The following is an 18,227-nucleotide window of genomic DNA, read 5'->3' as shown; positions in this document are numbered from 1 at the left end:
TGTTCCGGGAGGGTCTGGAGCAAATTGGGAGGGGGGAAGAAAGAGGGGAGGGTGAATTATGTTGCCAAAGCAGAAATCCTTGCACAAACCAGACAACTTCATTGAATCCAACCTATTTATGTAAGAAGCCACAACAAAAGTTTGCCTTTTTTACCTTTTCTTGAAAGGCGGTTATTTTTTCTGTTAATGCAGTAATAACTGCTTTCTGTTCTGCACACTCTTCTCCATAAGCACTGCACTTCTTCTGGACATCTTCCAGCTAGTTTCAGGGAGGGAAACATTCACTGTTTTCAATTGTGACAATTCAATTCAATTGTGACAAAAGGACAATATTGTCCATTATATAAGTATACTGACATTTATTTAGTTCAGGGTACAACCTACGGAAATTTACTTAACCTCGCCAGTGTTTATAATATGCTCCGATTGTTGGTTCACACATAGGAGGATTGTAGGGATTTCCAAAATGCCAGGGGAGGAAGCAATTAAATGTTCAAAAACTACTGAGTATTTACCAAAGATGGCAAATTGCTTGACCCAGAACACAATACAGTGGTACCTCGGGTTACAGACGCTTCAGGTTACAGACTCTGCTAACCCAGAAATAGTGCCTCGGGTTAAGAACTTTGCTTCAGGATGAGAACAAAATCGTGCTCTGGCGGCACGGTGGCAGCGGGAGGCCCCATTAGTTAAAGTGGTGCTTCAGGTTATGAACAGTACCAGGTTAAGAGTGGACCTCCGGAACGAATTACTTAACCCAAGGTACCACTGTACAACTTGACTGACTCAGAACTGTAAACAACTCACCTTTTGTTCCCTCTGCAAAAGCTTTTCACTTAGTTCTTTGTTTAGAAGGTCTCTCTCATGAATTGACTTTCTCATGTCTTCTGCCTGTTCTAGCTTTTCATTTGTACTTGAAAGCTTTTGCTCCTTTTCCCCAAGCAAAGTTTCAAGCAAGCCATTTCTTTCATTTAATCTGCCAATAAAAGAAATGATCAAATATGTTATGATAAACATTCTCAAATATATGTGGACATCAATTGTACTATGGGAAATATTTGGAGACATACAGTGGTGCCTCGCAAGACGAAATTAATTCGTTCCGTGAGTTTTTTCGTCTAGCGAATTTTTCGTCTTGCAAAGCACGGTGTCGGAAAAGTTTTGGAAAAGCTTCAAAAATCACCAGAAACCTCAAAAAAGGCTACCACACCACGTTCTATGAGTTGCTCCTCGAAGTCAAGTCGCAACTGTATTAACGGTGTTAAGAAAAAGGAAACAAATTGCAAGACGTTTTCGTCTTGCGAAGCAAGCCCATAGGGAAATTCGTCTTGCGAAGCAGCTCAAAAACCGCAAAACCCTTTCGTCTAGCGAGTTTTTCGTCTTGAGAGGCATTCGTCTTGCGGGGCACCACTGTAGCTCCCTGTCTATATCCAAAAGCAAGATCAACTATTCCATCAATTGCAAGAAAAATAACTAAGAATGAAAATAATCTTTATGAAAGGGTTTTCCCCCTTCAATTATCTGCAGCAGGTAAAAGTTTAAAAACATTTGACAACATATACACCAACGTTTGGATCTGAATAACATTGGGGTACAGGGTAGGGAGGCTGGGGAGGGACTATAAATGTTCTATTTTACCCTTTCAGTTGTTCATTCAAACTGGAAACAAGAACTTGGTGTTTTTCTGCATCACGTGCTTGCTGGTTGCGCAGCTGTGTAAGCTGGGACTGTAAACGGTCATTTTCATTCTGTAAGAAAATCATTTACACAGCTGGTATTTGCAATGACTATAAAACAGGGTTATCTTTGAACTACGTGAGTTAGATTCTACCATTATAGCTCATTTACTACCAGCAAAATATCATCAGAAATCTTTGTTCCCAGTAGAAACAGTGAGATTCCGTTTGAAATGCCTCATTTCTGGTGATCTTATCCTGTGACAGCCAACATGGAAAGAGACATCCTATAATATTGATTTCATATAAAAGCACACCATGCAAACATGCAACGTGTGGGAGGAGCTTACTTTTAACAGATGTTGCTTAAAAAAGGCATGTTTTTAAGAAGCTCCAGTGATGCTTAACAGAATTTTAATTTTAGCATAACTGATCCACACAGAATTAACTGAATTATATTTGTTTTTCTTTGCACTTGCCCAAAAATTAACCAGTGTGTGAAGCAGCAAGTTGTAAAATACATTCTGGAATGTAATCCACAGGGAATGAAGCAAGCTCCACTGACACAGTCAATTTATTATGGCATCTAAATATGTTAGTCTACCCAGCTTCACAAAACTAACACACAAGATTAAACTGCAAAAACACACCATCCAAAATCAGAAGCAGCTCAGAAAAATCCAAAATTGTCATTAAATGCTGGGTAGGTTAGACACAAAATACCACTTCTAAGTAAAATAAACTATCACTTGGGAATGGGCAGGACACACCTGTACAGCCCTCAATAGCTGCCCTTCTTCCTCTACACCAAATGCCACCTGTATTGAAATGCTCTGTTACAATGCAATATACATTGACATTCTGCTGCATGAGAAAAATATTTTGAGTGACTCCTCATTACACACATGCATTTTAGTATGTTAAGGAAGCTATTAGTCGAACCTTTAGACGAACATATTAATATTTAAAATTGCACACAGTTTGTATAAAACGTAGAAAACTATTTTCACTGTATGTTTTTCTTGTCTTTCGTGAAGACTTATGACTTTCATGGGTCTGATTTGGGGCTACAGTGTATTGTCAACAACACTGCACATTCTCCATTCATTTACACACACACCTGGGTAATTTATTCCTGCTGTAATAGTACTTGGCTCTCACCAGAAGCATCTTGTTGGGTGAGATGGAGCTAATGCACAAACGTCCTGGCCACAAACACATACAGGAAGTTGGCATGGGGACACATGAGTGAAGCCAATCTAGTGCACCTGCTGGTGCATTTGCAGCACCCGGGAAACAACAGTAACCCATCTTCCAAGAAGCTAGAGCAACTGCTCTGCACTACCCATTATGCTGCTTCTGCATTTTCTTCAACCAACAACACACAGTCCTTCTTTTCCAAGGACTTTGTACTGGCAGTTTAACTCATTAGCTATCAGAACATCTTTGAGCATTCCATGACTTCACAGTAGTTCAGCCAATGAATGGGGAAGGCTTATTTTAATAAAGTGAAGTCATTGCACTTGCAAACATTAGCTAGGGAGCAATAGAAAAGAGTATCAGCCAATTGATTAGATGTAACTGATCAAAAGTACTCTTTATTCCTGCTGTCACTCGTGGATCCAGGAATGGAACGAGAAGTAGTAGCAACTCTAGTCTGCAAATCTGTTTTTCCAGATGGGGAGAGTATGGTCCTTTTTACTGCAAGTAAACCCACCTTCCTAGGTCACAAGTGGCCCCTGATGCAATCTGTCTTGTTTGGCTTCAATTTCAATTTGTTTGCTTTCAACAAATCCTTTCTGCACTCCAACACTAATGAAGGATTTGCCCTACTGCACCTGGACATAATATCTAATGGTGGCCAGAACAGAACTTGGTGTCCTCAGCTTGTTGGAGACACTGCACACCAATCGCTTTGGATGGTCTCTCTCTTAGTGAGTTCATGTGCACTTTAATCAGTTACTGGTGACATAGTAAAACACCACAATGTAGTTTCCTCAAAGTCATGTAGTAGTCACCAATAGAAACTTCTTTGACCGCCTGCTTAGGAGTAATGGTAACAGGAATAAAGCAGTAAAAGTTAAACTGTATGGATTCTACTCTTGTATAACACATATGTAGATTATATGTTTTACCCTTTTAAATAAATTTGATTTAAAATATGAAACAGCTGGTGACTTAGAAGCAATATCGAGTAGCTTCTCAAGACAGTTTTGAGGGCAAAACTGGATGTCAAACAGCAACCATATGGATTTGATCTATGTCTGCCCAATTCACATCTGAAGTGGCAGAGAAGAGTATATTTGTTACATAAAATGGTGCACTGGAGAAACAACTGGCTAATGCTTATCCCCGCTTTATCTTTCTGCATTGTGTTCCTTTACACAGTTTTGTTGCAGTCCAATTAACTTTCAAGGCTGGCTAGCAGAAAACAACTTAAAGAAACAAAGCGCAATGAGGTAGGGTAGAAATGATCACCTCTCCTCTGCACTCCTTTTCATGTAATGAGTAATCCCCTATCTCACGGATTTAAGAGGCAGAAATCCAGGCATTATTATTTAAATTGCATTTCGGTAAACAAAATGGATACAGATTTAAGCATTACTTAGATTGAATAAAGTAAGAGAAAATAAGGTAAAATAAAGGTTTTGCTTTTATAAAGTTAAAATATTGCTATAAATATTGCATATCTCCCTCTTTTCTTAAAAAACATACACCCTATAATAGTGGCAAGCATCTAAATGCTCTTCCTCACATTATTTCCCATTCTAGCATGTACCTGTAGAGCTTCCAGTCTGCTCTGGAGCTGCAATCTATCTTCCAAGTCCCGGCAACGTTCCTCCAAGAAGAGAATTTGTTCTTGCAACTGATTTCTTTCCAATTCTAATTCTTCCACGACAGTCCGCAAACCTTTTTAATGTGAAACACACATTTTTATTTGAACTGCCACCAATTTAAAGACATTTTACTTAATTCATAGTATGATATAATCCATTAGTTTCTTAATTAAAGCTTTTTAAATGTGCATATTAACAATAATTCTGAAGAACTACAGTGGACCCTCTAGTTATGTACAGATCTGGATATGTAACTTTAGGGTTACGGACGTGGCAAACTCGGAAGTGTCTGCCATGTGCGCATGCACAGAAACGCTCTGCGTGCCGCACGCGTGTGCATAAGCGCTGCTTCTGCCTATGGACTTTTCGGGTTGCCGATGGACCCCCGGAACGAATTTAATTCATATCTGGAGGGTCCACTGTATACGCGCACAGTCCAGCCCGCCACAAGGTCATAGCTGTCAACTTACAGATTTGAAAATAAGGGACCAGCAGCCTCGAAAATAAGGGATCAGCAGCCAAAATAAGGGATTTTAGTCAACCAGATGAAATACGAGGTTAAAAGGGACCAGATAATTTGGGAGAGTAGCGCCGGTTTTTAACCCTTCATTTCCAGAGGCTGCTGCTCAAGACACCAGCTGATGAAACACTGCAATTAAATAACTACAAGCAGCAACCACTTTTCGCACAAAACAAAGTCCAAGCTACAAAGATGCTGCTGTAGTTCTGAATCTTTTCTCTCGTGCTCCATCTGCAGCTCTCAGTTCCATCAGGCGGGGCGGGAGGAAGAGGGGAAATAGCACCCGAAGTAAACCCGCAGATCAGACCATCTATGCTAGTCTACCACTACCAATCTATGGAAGAAGCGCTTGCGGTCCTTCCTCCACTTTCCCCCTCTATGGTTAGCCCTTGGAACACCTGCCCGCGCCTCCTTCTCCTTCTCCTCTCTCTGAACTGCTTTCTCTATGGTTGCCCTCGCTCTCCTCTCAAGGCTCCTCAGTCCCTGCGGGGAGGGGCTCCCGGGGGCCAAGGCTGGTGAGAGGAGACCGGAGGGGGGCAGGCCGGGCAGCCAAGCAACACAGTTGGAGCCTCCCTCCTCCCTGGCCGGCAGGGAGGGAGGGAGAGGAGCTGTTTCCTTTGAAACCCAGAAAATTTAAGGGACATCATCAATAAGGGACAGCAGAGGGACACAGCACTGGGATAAGGGAGTTTCCCGCCAAATAAGGGACGGTTGACAGCTATGCACAAGGTCTGAGGGATGGTGAACCGGCCCCTCCCAAAAAAGTTTGCTGACCTCTGAACTGGAACATGAAACAGAATTGGGAAACAAAGACTACAAATAGACTACAAGAGTAGAAGCATTTTCACAAGAACAAAAGAACTAGAACTTTAAAAAAATCAATCTTACCATTAATGACAATAATCTTTATTCACAAGTGAGAGTCCAAGATATTAAACCACGATTTGAGTTCTAGTTTTGAACCAAAACTAGACAGTTCATTCAGCACGCACATGCTTCAAAATGGAACAAAAAAGCAAGCCAAAAAAAATTTCAACTTAGATACAAACACAACACAACATGGTTTGTTAGTTTAATTTGAGAAACAAAAATGGGGCAAAACAGACGCTGTGCATGCTTTAATAAACTGTCTAGTGGTTGTCACACCTGCATTAGGGGAAGTGTACTCTGGCCACCAACCTCCCATGTTCTCTCCTTCAGCTGAATCTGTACTATCCATGGTGACATTCAGCTCTTCATAGCAATGTTTTCCATTAAAGCCATAGTTGTCCTACATGCGGGGGGGGGGGGGGGGCGAGGGTGAGAAAGAAAATTGTGAAATTAACAACCAGTCAAATGTTCATTGTAACATCCACGGCCAACACCACACTAGGGAGAGTTTCAATAATAGATTAAAGAAGGCAATGTTTCAACAGTACCAGTACCAAAGTCACCATTTTCAATCTCTCACTCCACATATTAAGGAATCACATATGCTTGGAGCACAATAGGAAAAGTCTTTCTACTGATTACACCATCAAATAAATATGCATACAAAAATGCAAACAACCTTACCTTGAGTTTCCTGCTCGACTGGGCAGTCATCCTTCCCTCTGGCTGCATTCTTCCAATCCCTTGACCTGCGGCCAGTTCCTCCTCCAACTCCTGCTGCCCTGAGACTATGGCTGGATCAGAGCAGCCAGGAAAGAACCAGTCATCCTCAATCAGTTTTGTGCCACAAGAAAGCAATCATACATCAGACAAACATACTGTACACATTCACAAAAGGGGATCAGTGATACAGACAGAGGCTTATGAAGGATTGGCAGGAATAGACACACTCCATATCATCATTCACCTTGTGATTTCCCTCTCTACACAGCACATGGGGACAATTTGAATGCTATTCTTTTTAATAGAAGCCATAGAGGATAAAAAATCTCAAAGGCAATTTCCCCACCCAAATAAAAATAATTTGTATATGGATACCAGCAAAGAGGGCAGCCACTTATATAACCAAATTAGGCCTACGGGTTTTCCGTGTTCAGATATAGCTGATATGTGATAAAATGCATCACCTATGCATATATTATTCAGCTATGCTTTCACTTTATGAAAATGAAGCAAGCCTTGCTTATACATTAATATTAAAGAAAGCTCTCGTTCCAGGTAATATGAGGAAGTCACAAGTCTGCATCATACACTGCAAACTGGCATCAAGCCATATCGATTAATTTGTCAATAGCACACAATAATTTCAGACAGTAATTTCAATAGCTAAAATTAATGCAATCTATTGAGAAAGATTATTTTTATTTATTTAATTTTATTTTAAGGACATTCCCATCTGTTTTGCGTGATCAACGCAGTACAAGTATGTGATAGATGTTTCATATAAAGCAGACAAAAGTCAGCATAAAGGAATGAAGGCAAAAGTTGGCTCCATACTTTATCCATTGCTAAAACAAGAACTCAATTGCAACTAATCATCTACAGCAAATTAGTATTTTTATTCAAGATTAACACTTGAATAAATTAACACCTGAATAAATTTGGTACAAACTGTGTCCCAGTCTAGATTTAATAAACTGTACAGGAATCTGTATAAGAATAAAGCAATTTGGTCTACTTTCCATATGTTGATCATAGGCTAATCAAGTCTTTTCAGATGTGCAGCATGTTTTTAGTTATATGGAGGTACACTTATCAGGGGCATGGGCTGGTTGTTGTTCTCTATTTGTTGTGTAGTATGAGAAATGTCTCATGGCCCACAATAAAATTTGGTTCCTGAGAAACTGCAACACAGCCTCTATCACAATTTGTCAGTTAAAACTCCACATTTATTTTCTCAGGCATTTCAAGAAAATTTCTAGAAAATAATGGCTGGTACTAAAGGAATGCCAATAAACTTGGCTCCAAATATTAAATATTTTCAATTTCTAGACTCCAGGAGTAGTCAGTGAGGAGGGTCAGAGTTGTGCCCCTAGCCTCCTAACAGCACAGTCACTTACTAGGAGGCAGAGTAGCAAGGCAGCAAGCAGGTTGATACTGTGTGGCTGCATTGGCTGGAGTATAGGACTGGCTCTGCTGATGCACCTGAGCATCGCTCCCCAATCACCTCAGCCCTTTTCCTCTAGGTAAGTGACAGCAACTCCACTGGCAGAAAGTTTGTGCATAACTACAGCCTTCCTCACCAACCACTGCTGCTACAATCTGTCTACCTCTCTCTTGTGCACACAGGACCTCCCATGTGTGCAAATTAACTTTAATGGCACTGTCAGGTTCATTTTTCACGATCAGTAGTTTCATTCATTCTTATGTAGTTTATGTTTGACTTGCTAGTGCTGAAATTTCTGTATTCCTTGGATGTATGCTCTGCCCCCATTACTGAAGGGAATATTTAGTAAATTAACATATGTACAGTATATGCAGGTTTCTCACAGCTCAAGATGGCTCACACAGAATCCTTCACACTTGAGCTTGGCTCTAAAGAAACCCAGAACTTTGCTCATGCAACAGGGTTTCCCCAACCCATTCCTCCTCAATAAAGCACCTCTGTACTCCTCCTTAAAGACACTCCTTAGAGTTGGGAAATGGTGCAGGCCATAGCATGAAGTAGTGGAAGCAGAAAGGCCAATCTCACACAGGTAGGTGTGCTCTCTGTTTGAACTAGGCACTTTGGAGGAGTCATGGAAATTCTTTGAGTGCCTCAGAGCACCCAGGTAGCTATGGAATGGTCTGATACAATGTGTGACACAAATGTGATACAACCCAGAGTTGAATACTGTATAGCTTCCACTGCTGATTACGGCAGGTAGAGCTATAACAGGGCAGCTTACTTTCGATGTTTGATACCAATATGCTTTCCAATTTAGACAGTTTGTGAACTTTTCAATACAACTATATACATTTTAGTTATGTGTCAATAAACATTAGTTATTATGAAGTTTCAGCACCTGCAAGTCAAAACACCAACCCACAAGAGCTAAGGACCAATGAAAGAATCTCATTACAAATTGCTCAAAACAATTTAGAAGTATTTGTTACTATTAGTCAAGCTCTACAGCTTAGGGGGAAAACCTGATTTTTTCAGATTTTTCCCCCAAGTTATGACATCGGACTTAGGGCTACAAACTAATGAAGCAGGCAATACCTGTCTGTCTAGCAATGCCACGCTGTTACAAACTTTGAGCATGATCTCACACAAAAAATCAGAACTTTTGATTTCACAAAGAAATCTAAGCTAGGCTGGAGATATAAAATAGTTTTCAAGCCACTTGAATGTGATTTTAGAAAAGCTCTGGTTCTTCTGGTATACACACATTTCTTTTCTTCCACTGTTAGCTCTAGTTAGACAGGTGTTAGAAATAAGATGTCTACCAAACAACCTTTACCAGAGGCAAAGGTGGTAAGAATGACCCTTTAAACCATGATCAACATTACTGGGGTGGGGAAAACTGACCATCTGTTTCTAGCCTTAAAACTCCCTGACTGAAAGAATACTTTCATGGGATTGTGTTCTAATGCCTTGAGAGCAGTGACATTTGCACCTATGTAAGTCCTGTTCATGATGCTTTGCAGTGGCCCATACTAGTAACATCATTACAGGGCTACGTCTTCAAATGGAAGCTTGATTTGTTAATAAAAAAATATGACTGCTGCATTTACTATTTGAATATTCTTTTGAAATATTTAGTGTAGTATCTATTCATATTTCTGGCCCCCAAAAATGTTAATTAAAAACCCCTACAGGCATACTTTTTAATACTGAAAGTATGACTTATTATAAATTGTGCAATTTGTCTGGTAAATATGGAGTCAGCTATTAGTACAACAAAGAATGAAGATGATTTTGTTAACATAAATGAAGAAATAAGCATCGCAAAGGAGAAGAAAATAGAGTTTAAAACGGCATTTGTTACTTATCTTAATAAAAAAGGGGGGGAAACACATGCCACCACAAACAACTGTTATACCACACTATTGAAGATTTCCCACGAAAGACTGTTTACAGAGGAAAATCAGCAACAGTACACCATAAGCTGTTGTGGCTGCAGAATCCTGCATGCACAAAACTGATGGGAAACTATGTTCTCAGTGGCTGACCAAATCGCAGTGTAGGTTAGGAGTGGAGGGGGAAGGGACACCAAGTGCTCATCAGGTTTAACCGCAAAGAGGGGGAGGGAAACAAAACAGAAACATCATGCTTAACCCAGGGGGGAAATGCAAAATTAAATACTGATCAGACACACAAAGAGATCAACATTTGACCATATTAATGCATAAGGGCTTAAACATAACAAAATATTTGAGCCCCCAAGCTCCCTTAATTTGGTATTGCATTTACATTCAAAATGTAATGGGCAAAGGTCCAGCACATACTGTATGCCTACTAGCCACTGGACCTTTATGGTATTCCCATAAAAAATAGAAACAGTATCAGTTTGGGGCTCTCGGGTCCAACTAATAGGCACGAAAGGGAAAAAATGACAACTAATAGCTAATTTAACTAATGTCCAAGGTAAAAATACGACAATCATGAGTCTTTGTACAAAGCTGGGTTTACAGCGTTCCTATGAATGCTAACATTTGCCCTTGCATAGATTGCTCCTGTTAGTTTAATACTGAAGACACTTCATGGGAATTGCGATGTTACTTGCTGCTCAAAGTGACAAGTGTCACTTTGATTAGGTCTTTTACATCCTTTATACATCTGTCTAGTTAACAGAACACGTAATAAGAAACTCTAGGACTCGTGAATTTTGTTAGGCAACTCTCTGCTCCATTATCAAGAGTTGTCCAGTGCCCACAGATAAAGAATTATGTGTGATTGTGGAAGTTCAAAGGATATTCCCCCTTTATAGTTCTAAAACCAGATTAAATCCTACAGCCTGATCATGAGACTAGATGACAGTAGCCCTATTGCAGTGCTCCTTTTCCAGAATCTGCATAGTACACACAATGGACTTATTCAGAGCGAAGCTGTCATAGAGAGATTGCCAAAAGAACCCTTTATAGTTGGACTCAAAGGTTGAAGTTATTCTGAACTTCCTGCACTCTTGCAATAATTTAGTCTAATTTCACTACTTTTTGATGGCACTGCACGCAGACTGAATAACTTTGCCCCATTAACAACATTTCAGACATTTTATTTATTTGTATTTATTTTATGGCTTATTTATATACCACTTTTTAGCCCAAAGCCCCACAAATCAGTGAACAGAATAGTAATAATACAAAATAAAATTACAATAAAATTACAACAAAAATTTAGCTGCAGTAGTAGGCAATTCTGGAGCTAAGTCTAACTCTTACGATCAGGCTAGTTCAATAAACTGGACAGCAGCAGCAGCAGTCAGATACTACTATATGTCCAGCTGCATAATTCTCACTACAACAGTGATCCATAGAAGACAGATATAAATTTTGGGTGACACTGTCAATTTGCTTTCAATATTTTCCAACCTAACAAAATGACCTAATGTCAAATCAAAATCACCTTCTCTCTCCTCTTCAATCTGTGACATTCTTAGAGCCATAGCAGATTTCTCCTCTCTGATTTGATTGTGTGCATCTTCAGACTCAGTTACAATTTCTTGCCATTCCAAAAGCTGACTCTGCAGCTCATCCACACTATCAGATTCACTAGCCTGCAGCAAGTGAAGACAGGATATGGAAATAATACAACCAATTCAAGAAATATGAGGAGCTGAATAACCTGACCATCAGAAACTCCATATAAATCAAGTTTTCTTTCACACAAACCTAACAGATCAACAAAATACAATTCTATGGTTCTGCGATATCCAGTTTAGGGGGAAATAAAAACTGAAATTTTAATATTGCATTGGGAAGGTGGGCTCCATGCCCTTTGATGGGGGCCTATTTTTGTCCAGTGGAGGAGAGAGTATAGGGGTGGGAGAATGAAGGCTAATTGAGACCATCCTTGGAATCAGGCCTGACCAGCACAGAAAAGTGGAAAGACTGGCCCATTCACAGGCTATAAAATGGGTTGAAATAAAAAACAGCAACAGGCTTTCTTTTGATGCAATAGGCAAACAAACCAATATGGTAACATAACAATACAGAAACCTATGCTAACAATTCACCAGATTTTTGGCACAGCATTTTTTTAACAGTTTCCCAGTTCTCTACATTACTACACTATTTCTACTAATAACAATTCAACTAAATTCAGTACACCCCAACAGTAGCAGACCTGCGAAGCTGCCCTCTTCGTAACTTGTTCAAGGTCTGCTTGCAATTTTTGCTGCTGCTGTTCGTAGACTTCCAGCTTATCCAGCAATTCTTCTGCAAAGACAATTATTATTAAAGACAGTTATTTACCGGGGAAAATATTTAGATGAAAAAAATTATATTCAAGCTACAATCAAAGAAATATTTAGTGTAAGAATGATTTCTACAGACAAAGCAGTGCAGTATTGAAAAATACGTCCAAATAATTTCTCTGTAAATAATCTCAGTGCAATCAGTGGTTGCTTTCCCTGATCCAGTGGGTCCCAGATGGACTGCCAATCTTTTGCTGAGTAATCAAAAACTGTTTTTTAACCTCCGAGCCTCCACGGCATATATGGCTGGCTATCTTGCTGAAGCTTCTCTGGATCAGGGCCTCTCAGGTGTCTTTACATTTTTAAAAAAGAAAAAGAATAGACTGCAATCATAAATCAATATTTACTTGGATGTAAGTCTCACATAAATAAGTGATGCTTAAATCCATGAAAATGTGGTTTTGATCACACAACATATAAATACCAAAGAAGTAAAATTGAGCCTGGAAGCCCAACTGGTTATATCTCACACAATAAACTTGCATACCAGGCTGACAATGATTCAAAATCCAATTCCATATATCTTGTGGATCTTTATTTGCTTACTTGTAATGCTAATTATTGTTTGCAATTTAGTAAGTGAAGGGGGGGGGGGGACTGAAACTTTAAACACTATCTTCTGACATTATCTTAAGAGACATCATCAGAAAGACAGAGAAATTTTGTCACTTCTTACCATTCTGAGCTTTAAGTTCAGAAAAAGCTTGTAGTGCAGACTGCAGCTCTTCCTTTTCCTGTTCCAGTTCTGAAATCCGGTCATGGAAGGCAGTTACACTCTTATTTGTTGATGTAGCCTATCCCAAAAAATGTTGGTTCCTTTGTTAATTTTTTCCCAATACATAGGTATGTTTAAAAAAAACCTTGAATTGAACCTCAGACTCTTCTAATAACATCTCTGCCACAACTGTATCAATCCCAAGTATTAATTTTTCTATAAACACTGTGATAAAATTAGTTTGTAGTTGAATGACTCAATAATACACTAACTGTTCAACTAATAACATATTTTGGTATACTTCAGGATAAATGTATTTATTTTTCTTGACATCTGGCACATTTGTTTTGAAGTTTTACATACATTTTTAAGCTCATCTTCAAGCTTTGTAATTCTGGATTTGTACAAAGCTTTCATCTTGAGGAACTTAGCTTCAGATTTGCTGGCCTCTTCTGATTTTAGTTTCGCTTGAGCTTAAACAAACAAAAATTTCAGTTATTATTCAGAGTTATTGCAAAACTATCACTATAAAAATGTGGTACTGGTTTAGCCAGGATTATATAGGTTTAACCAGGATTATTTAAGTATCAACAATACAAGTTTTAAAAAAGAAATTAATAAGCCATATTCAAATGTGACATTTCAGAATTACTAAGAGTTGCTTTACACTGACCAGGTTTGCACAGACCAGTAAGATGAACTATGGCTTTGCAAAACAGCATGAACATGTGGGTTTGTTCCTGGCTACAGCTCATGGTTAGTAAGTAGAGAGCCCCAGTTCAGATGACACACTAAGCCACACCTTGTCTTAGCACAGCACAGCGCAGCAGTAAAAAGCACCAGGAAGGAGCAAAGTGGCTGTGAGCTCCCATCCAGGAAACATATTTCTGCTGTCTTGCTAGGCTGCAGTTTGACTTACCATGTTGTGCATATCACTGTGATAGATTAGATACATTGCAGTACAAAGAAGCAAGCCTCAGGGCTGCATTCTTTCCCCATCCACTGGTCTATGAAAGAGGCTACACAGGATGTGTGTGTGATCAGAAGATTTAGTATGAATTCAATGCATTGAGCAAGTAATTGTAAGAACTACTGTAGTTTACCTTCTAGGTTTGCCAATGTTTGTTTCATTGCAACATCTAAATTACTTTTGTCACCAGAACTTAATTGTTCCAATTGCTTCTGAAGCTGAATCAGGGTTTGGTCTTTCTCCTGCAGCTCTGTTTCATGCTTCTCTCGGATCTCCTGCATGTCAGCATCATATTTCTCTCTGACTTTTCGCAGTTCAGTCTCATGTTTCTCCATCATGTCTCTTAGCTGGGCTCGCATTATATGCTTTTCAGCATCTAGTTTGGACTGGAGGTTGTTTTTTTCTAACTGAAGGTGATTCAGGTATTCATTAATTTCCTGGATTAAAAAACAATAATATTTTAAACAGAAACACAATTCCCTTTTTATAATTTGGGAAATGCATTTATTGTGCATACATACACACTTTTGTGTGTATCTCAGATATGTCTAATACTGCATCTGCCATAAAAGTACCCAGATCCTATTTTCTGAAGTAGGAGAAACATTATGTCAGATATATAATTACTGGACTATTTGCTTAGGGGTTTTTTCCTTTCTTTTCAGAATTATCTCAACACTCAAGCAGAAACCATATCCAATGTGAAATAATTAAAATAATGAAAAATTATAACCACTGCATTTTTCTTTGGCAAAGGTGATTTGTAAATTATGTGTTGTCTCTTCCTTTTGATTTTTTTCTTGTTTATAACATTTATTTATTTATTTTCAACTTCTATGTTGTTTATCACCCAACAGGTCTCCTAAGTATAATCAATACTACTACTACTACTATTACTACTACTACTACTACTACTACTACTACTACTACTACTAAAGCTACCCATGAATATAGTCAAATGCATGCAAATGCTATATTTTCTATTAGCCTAAATAAGGTTGGCAACCAAATTGCTTGTAACTTTTCAATCCTTGTCCCCTGTTCCTTACTTTTAGCTGCTGGTCTTTTCCATCCAGTTCTTTTTGCAACATGAATATCACCTGTGTCCTTCCTTGCATAACCTCTTCTTTTTCATGTAGTTTCTGTTTCAAGGCTTTCAGTAGCTGTTGCGGATGAAAGGATTTTATTTTATGGAATGGAAGAAAAGAGAGTTTCTCAAGAACTGTCTACTTGCATCCTTGCCAACTCTATCCACTTAATAAAACTAAATTTCACTTTTGTAAGATGTATGCAGTTATAGGACTCATCTGTTTCAGAAGTATTAACTATAAACACCAACAGTTCTTGAGGGTATCAAAGGCGGAAAAACTCAATCCCTAAAACTATGAAAAGGTATCTCTACATTTCCCACCAAGTCCTCTACAATTCTCCCTACACCACTATCAATTTTGTTTCACTTTGCTAAAACTCTGTTTATAGGACAAGTAACAACAGTGGAGTTTTAAACAAACTAAACAAGTTATTGGTACCCACAGTGAGGGCTTAGTGACTGCAGGAGAAATATCAGAGAATGTCCCAAGACAGATCCCATAACTCAAACTGAAGGCTGGTTAGAAAGGACAGGAAAAGAAAACAGAAGATGAAAGGAAGCATATATTGGACTGGTTTTGTTTGCCTAAATAAGAGAAATAGGGTGTGTTCGTGTGCTCTGCTCTCTAGAGAGAGAAATGACTCCATGGCTGTTGATTTAACTGAGAGGTTATGCACACCCATGAGTGTACTGACTATAGGTACAAAACGACACATAGATTATAGGCTGTTGACTAAAGTACCCTTTCACCTACCTGTTCTAGATCAGCACTAGCATCTGATTTGGCAGCCAGCTTAAAGAGTTCCTGCTCATGTTTCTGGGCCACTCCCATGAGCTCTTTTTCCTTTTCCAAGATCATATTCTGAAACACGTGGATCTTAAAAGCAGAACAAAAAAGTTTCTATAAAACTGATCTACAGTGGTACCTTGGTTCCTGAACTCAATCCGTTCTGGAAGTCCGTTTGACTTCCAAAACGTTCGCAAACCAAGGTGCGGCTTCTGATTGGCTGATTGGCCCGGGAAACAATGCTGGCAGCTGAAATGGACATTCAGCTTCCCAAAAACGTTTGCAAACCAGAACACTCACTTCTGGGTTTGCGGCATTCAGGAGCCAAGCCGTTCAGGAACCAAGGTACCACTGTATACCTAACAACATCATTAAAGCTTGAATTTTCAACTTTATCATTAAGTGACTACTAATATTCCCCTAAAATTTGAACAATTTTGGATTAAAACAAGTTAGCTCAGGAAACTCCTTGAAGTCCTACCTTGAAGAATGACATATAGATTATTTGTGCTGTGGGAACTGAGAAACAGCACAAATATTGTGCAAAAAAAAAATCACTCTGTGTCTAAAAAGGGGCTTTTCAGAATTCCACATTGGTATCATTTAACATACTTCAAAAATATTCTTGATTTCCATTATGTTCACTAACCAAGTTTCTTCAGGGCTCCTTCAGATTTTCCTTTTCTTTTTCATTAAGAAACTTTAGAATACAAAACAATAAATAGCGAACAGCTCAACAACAAAATGACATCACTTTTTTAAAGTTACAAATTCAACAGAAGAGCCTTTCCCATTTTCCAGCACTAAGAAATTATAGTGCTAATGATACCAGTACCGGTCTATGTGTCAACACCACTCTTCAGAATGTGAATTAGTGACTTTGCCCACTACTGATCTTTCCAAATTTAAGTGAATTTTTAAGGGGCAGCCTATTTTTCATAGTGTGAAAAATTAACTCATTCCACATAGCAAAATATTATTCTGTATTCATTATACCTTTGAACCTACATATCTCACAGGTAAAGCTTCTTGGATACAGCTGCCTTCCAAACATTACTACAGCATCAGGGTCTCTCCAGCCAGCACACCTAATTAGGCCCAGCAGGGTTCCTACTTTGGCCCCCAAAGCCATTTTCACCAACCCATTCCAACCTGCACTACATTTGACTGCATTGTGTCAGCAGGTGTGAACAGGTAAAGAAGCGGCCACCAGGGAACAATCAGGAACTTGAAGTGTGCTCCTGATTCTTCCTTGGCAAGAAGGCCTCCCCTCAGTACAGATCAGCTGACTAGTGCTGACAGGGAGTCCCACAGGGATCAACTGCTCTAGGAAGTTCCCCATCAGTTAATTCACTAGTGCAGCCTTTGCAGTCCTCAGCACCGATAAGCCTATGGACACCTAAAACCTCTCTGAAGTCTGTTTACAATTGTTTTGTATTTATCAAGTGATTGACAGGTGGGCAACCCAACCTACCTGTCAAAAATAGGCCCGTAGGGAGTAAGAGGAGGAAGGATCTGGTGGATCCAGTTTCCACACCCTTGGCTGACTGTATCAACAATCCATGGACAATGCTATAGAAGTTTTCTAATTTTGTGTAATTACAGTTCTAGCCACAACCAACATAAAGCATGCTACGTAGAGACTGTGTCACACGTTCTCTTGTCTTGCTCCCTATATAAAGATCTCAGAGACGAGACCATCACGCCGCTCCTATCTGCCATACCGGGCCGCTCTTGTGAAGCCAAATTGTTCTCACTCCTAGCCGACCAGAACAGCTCGACAACAGAGAAGGTTGCCAGATTTATCGAGAGAGCAATGAGACTGAGAGCTGCTATCTGAAGGACATCAGTGTCGTCACCCGGATTCTTCGCCTAGGATCTTCTTATTATTATTATGTTTTATTATTATCATTTTATTACCTCTGCTAAGTTTTAAGTACTGAGATTATTAATTTATCTGCATCTGGTTATTATTATCTTTCTCCCTGTCCTGCCCATCCCTCCGAGGTTATATTTATAATCTTTCAATTTGGCTGGTCTATTTACTTAACCGACCTGGAACAATCTACAAGAGAAAAGGCCGCCGCCCATGGGACAGAGGGTTATTGATGAATGATAATCCAGCTTCTACCTAGGGTTTTAATAGGTCATAAGATTTTATGGTAATTATATTTGTAATGTATTTTTGTCGGTGTTTGTCCTTTGATGCTATGGCCTGTTGGCTACGCAAATAAAGTCTATTAGTGTCACGTGTGTGTTGTCTGCTTCAAACACAGAAAGCAGTATATGAAAATTTTGCAATAC

General features: G+C 39.2%; 1 protein-coding gene across 9 annotated transcripts in view; it reads right to left on the bottom strand.

The window, feature by feature from the left end:
• LOC310687166 (uncharacterized protein) overlaps nucleotides 1–18,227 on the bottom strand; it is a 44,256-nt gene that overhangs the window by 16,353 nt on the left and 9,676 nt on the right. For 2 of the 9 annotated variants that reach the window (XR_014516287.1, XM_083461905.1), the window contains exons 8-20: nucleotides 15,891–16,013; nucleotides 15,096–15,209; nucleotides 14,180–14,483; nucleotides 13,440–13,549; nucleotides 13,038–13,155; nucleotides 12,232–12,323; nucleotides 11,511–11,662; nucleotides 6,588–6,741; nucleotides 6,180–6,303; nucleotides 4,456–4,586; nucleotides 1,639–1,748; nucleotides 808–976; nucleotides 155–259 (exon numbers count right to left, since the gene is read on the bottom strand). Coding sequence is in view for 8 of the 9 variants with exons in the window: in XM_083461905.1 (XP_083318031.1) it covers nucleotides 155–259; nucleotides 808–976; nucleotides 1,639–1,748; nucleotides 4,456–4,586; nucleotides 6,180–6,303; nucleotides 6,588–6,741; nucleotides 11,511–11,662; nucleotides 12,232–12,323; nucleotides 13,038–13,155; nucleotides 13,440–13,549; nucleotides 14,180–14,483; nucleotides 15,096–15,209; nucleotides 15,891–16,013 (1,806 nt within the window). In the remaining variant the exon portion in view is untranslated. Of the gene's footprint in view, nucleotides 1–154; nucleotides 260–807; nucleotides 977–1,638; nucleotides 1,749–4,455; nucleotides 4,587–6,179; nucleotides 6,304–6,587; nucleotides 6,743–11,510; nucleotides 11,663–12,231; nucleotides 12,324–13,037; nucleotides 13,156–13,439; nucleotides 13,550–14,179; nucleotides 14,484–15,095; nucleotides 15,210–15,890; nucleotides 16,014–18,227 lie in introns of all 9 variants that reach the window. The other 7 variants (XM_083461901.1, XM_083461899.1, XM_083461904.1 and 4 more) reach the window with 4 other exon arrangements.

Source organism: Podarcis liolepis, assembly GCF_965112155.1.
Source record: "Podarcis liolepis genome assembly, chromosome: 1".
Lineage (NCBI taxonomy): Eukaryota > Metazoa > Chordata > Lepidosauria > Squamata > Lacertidae > Podarcis > Podarcis liolepis.
Note: the sequence above shows the minus strand (reverse complement) of the source record. Positions and strands in the feature narration are given on the sequence as shown.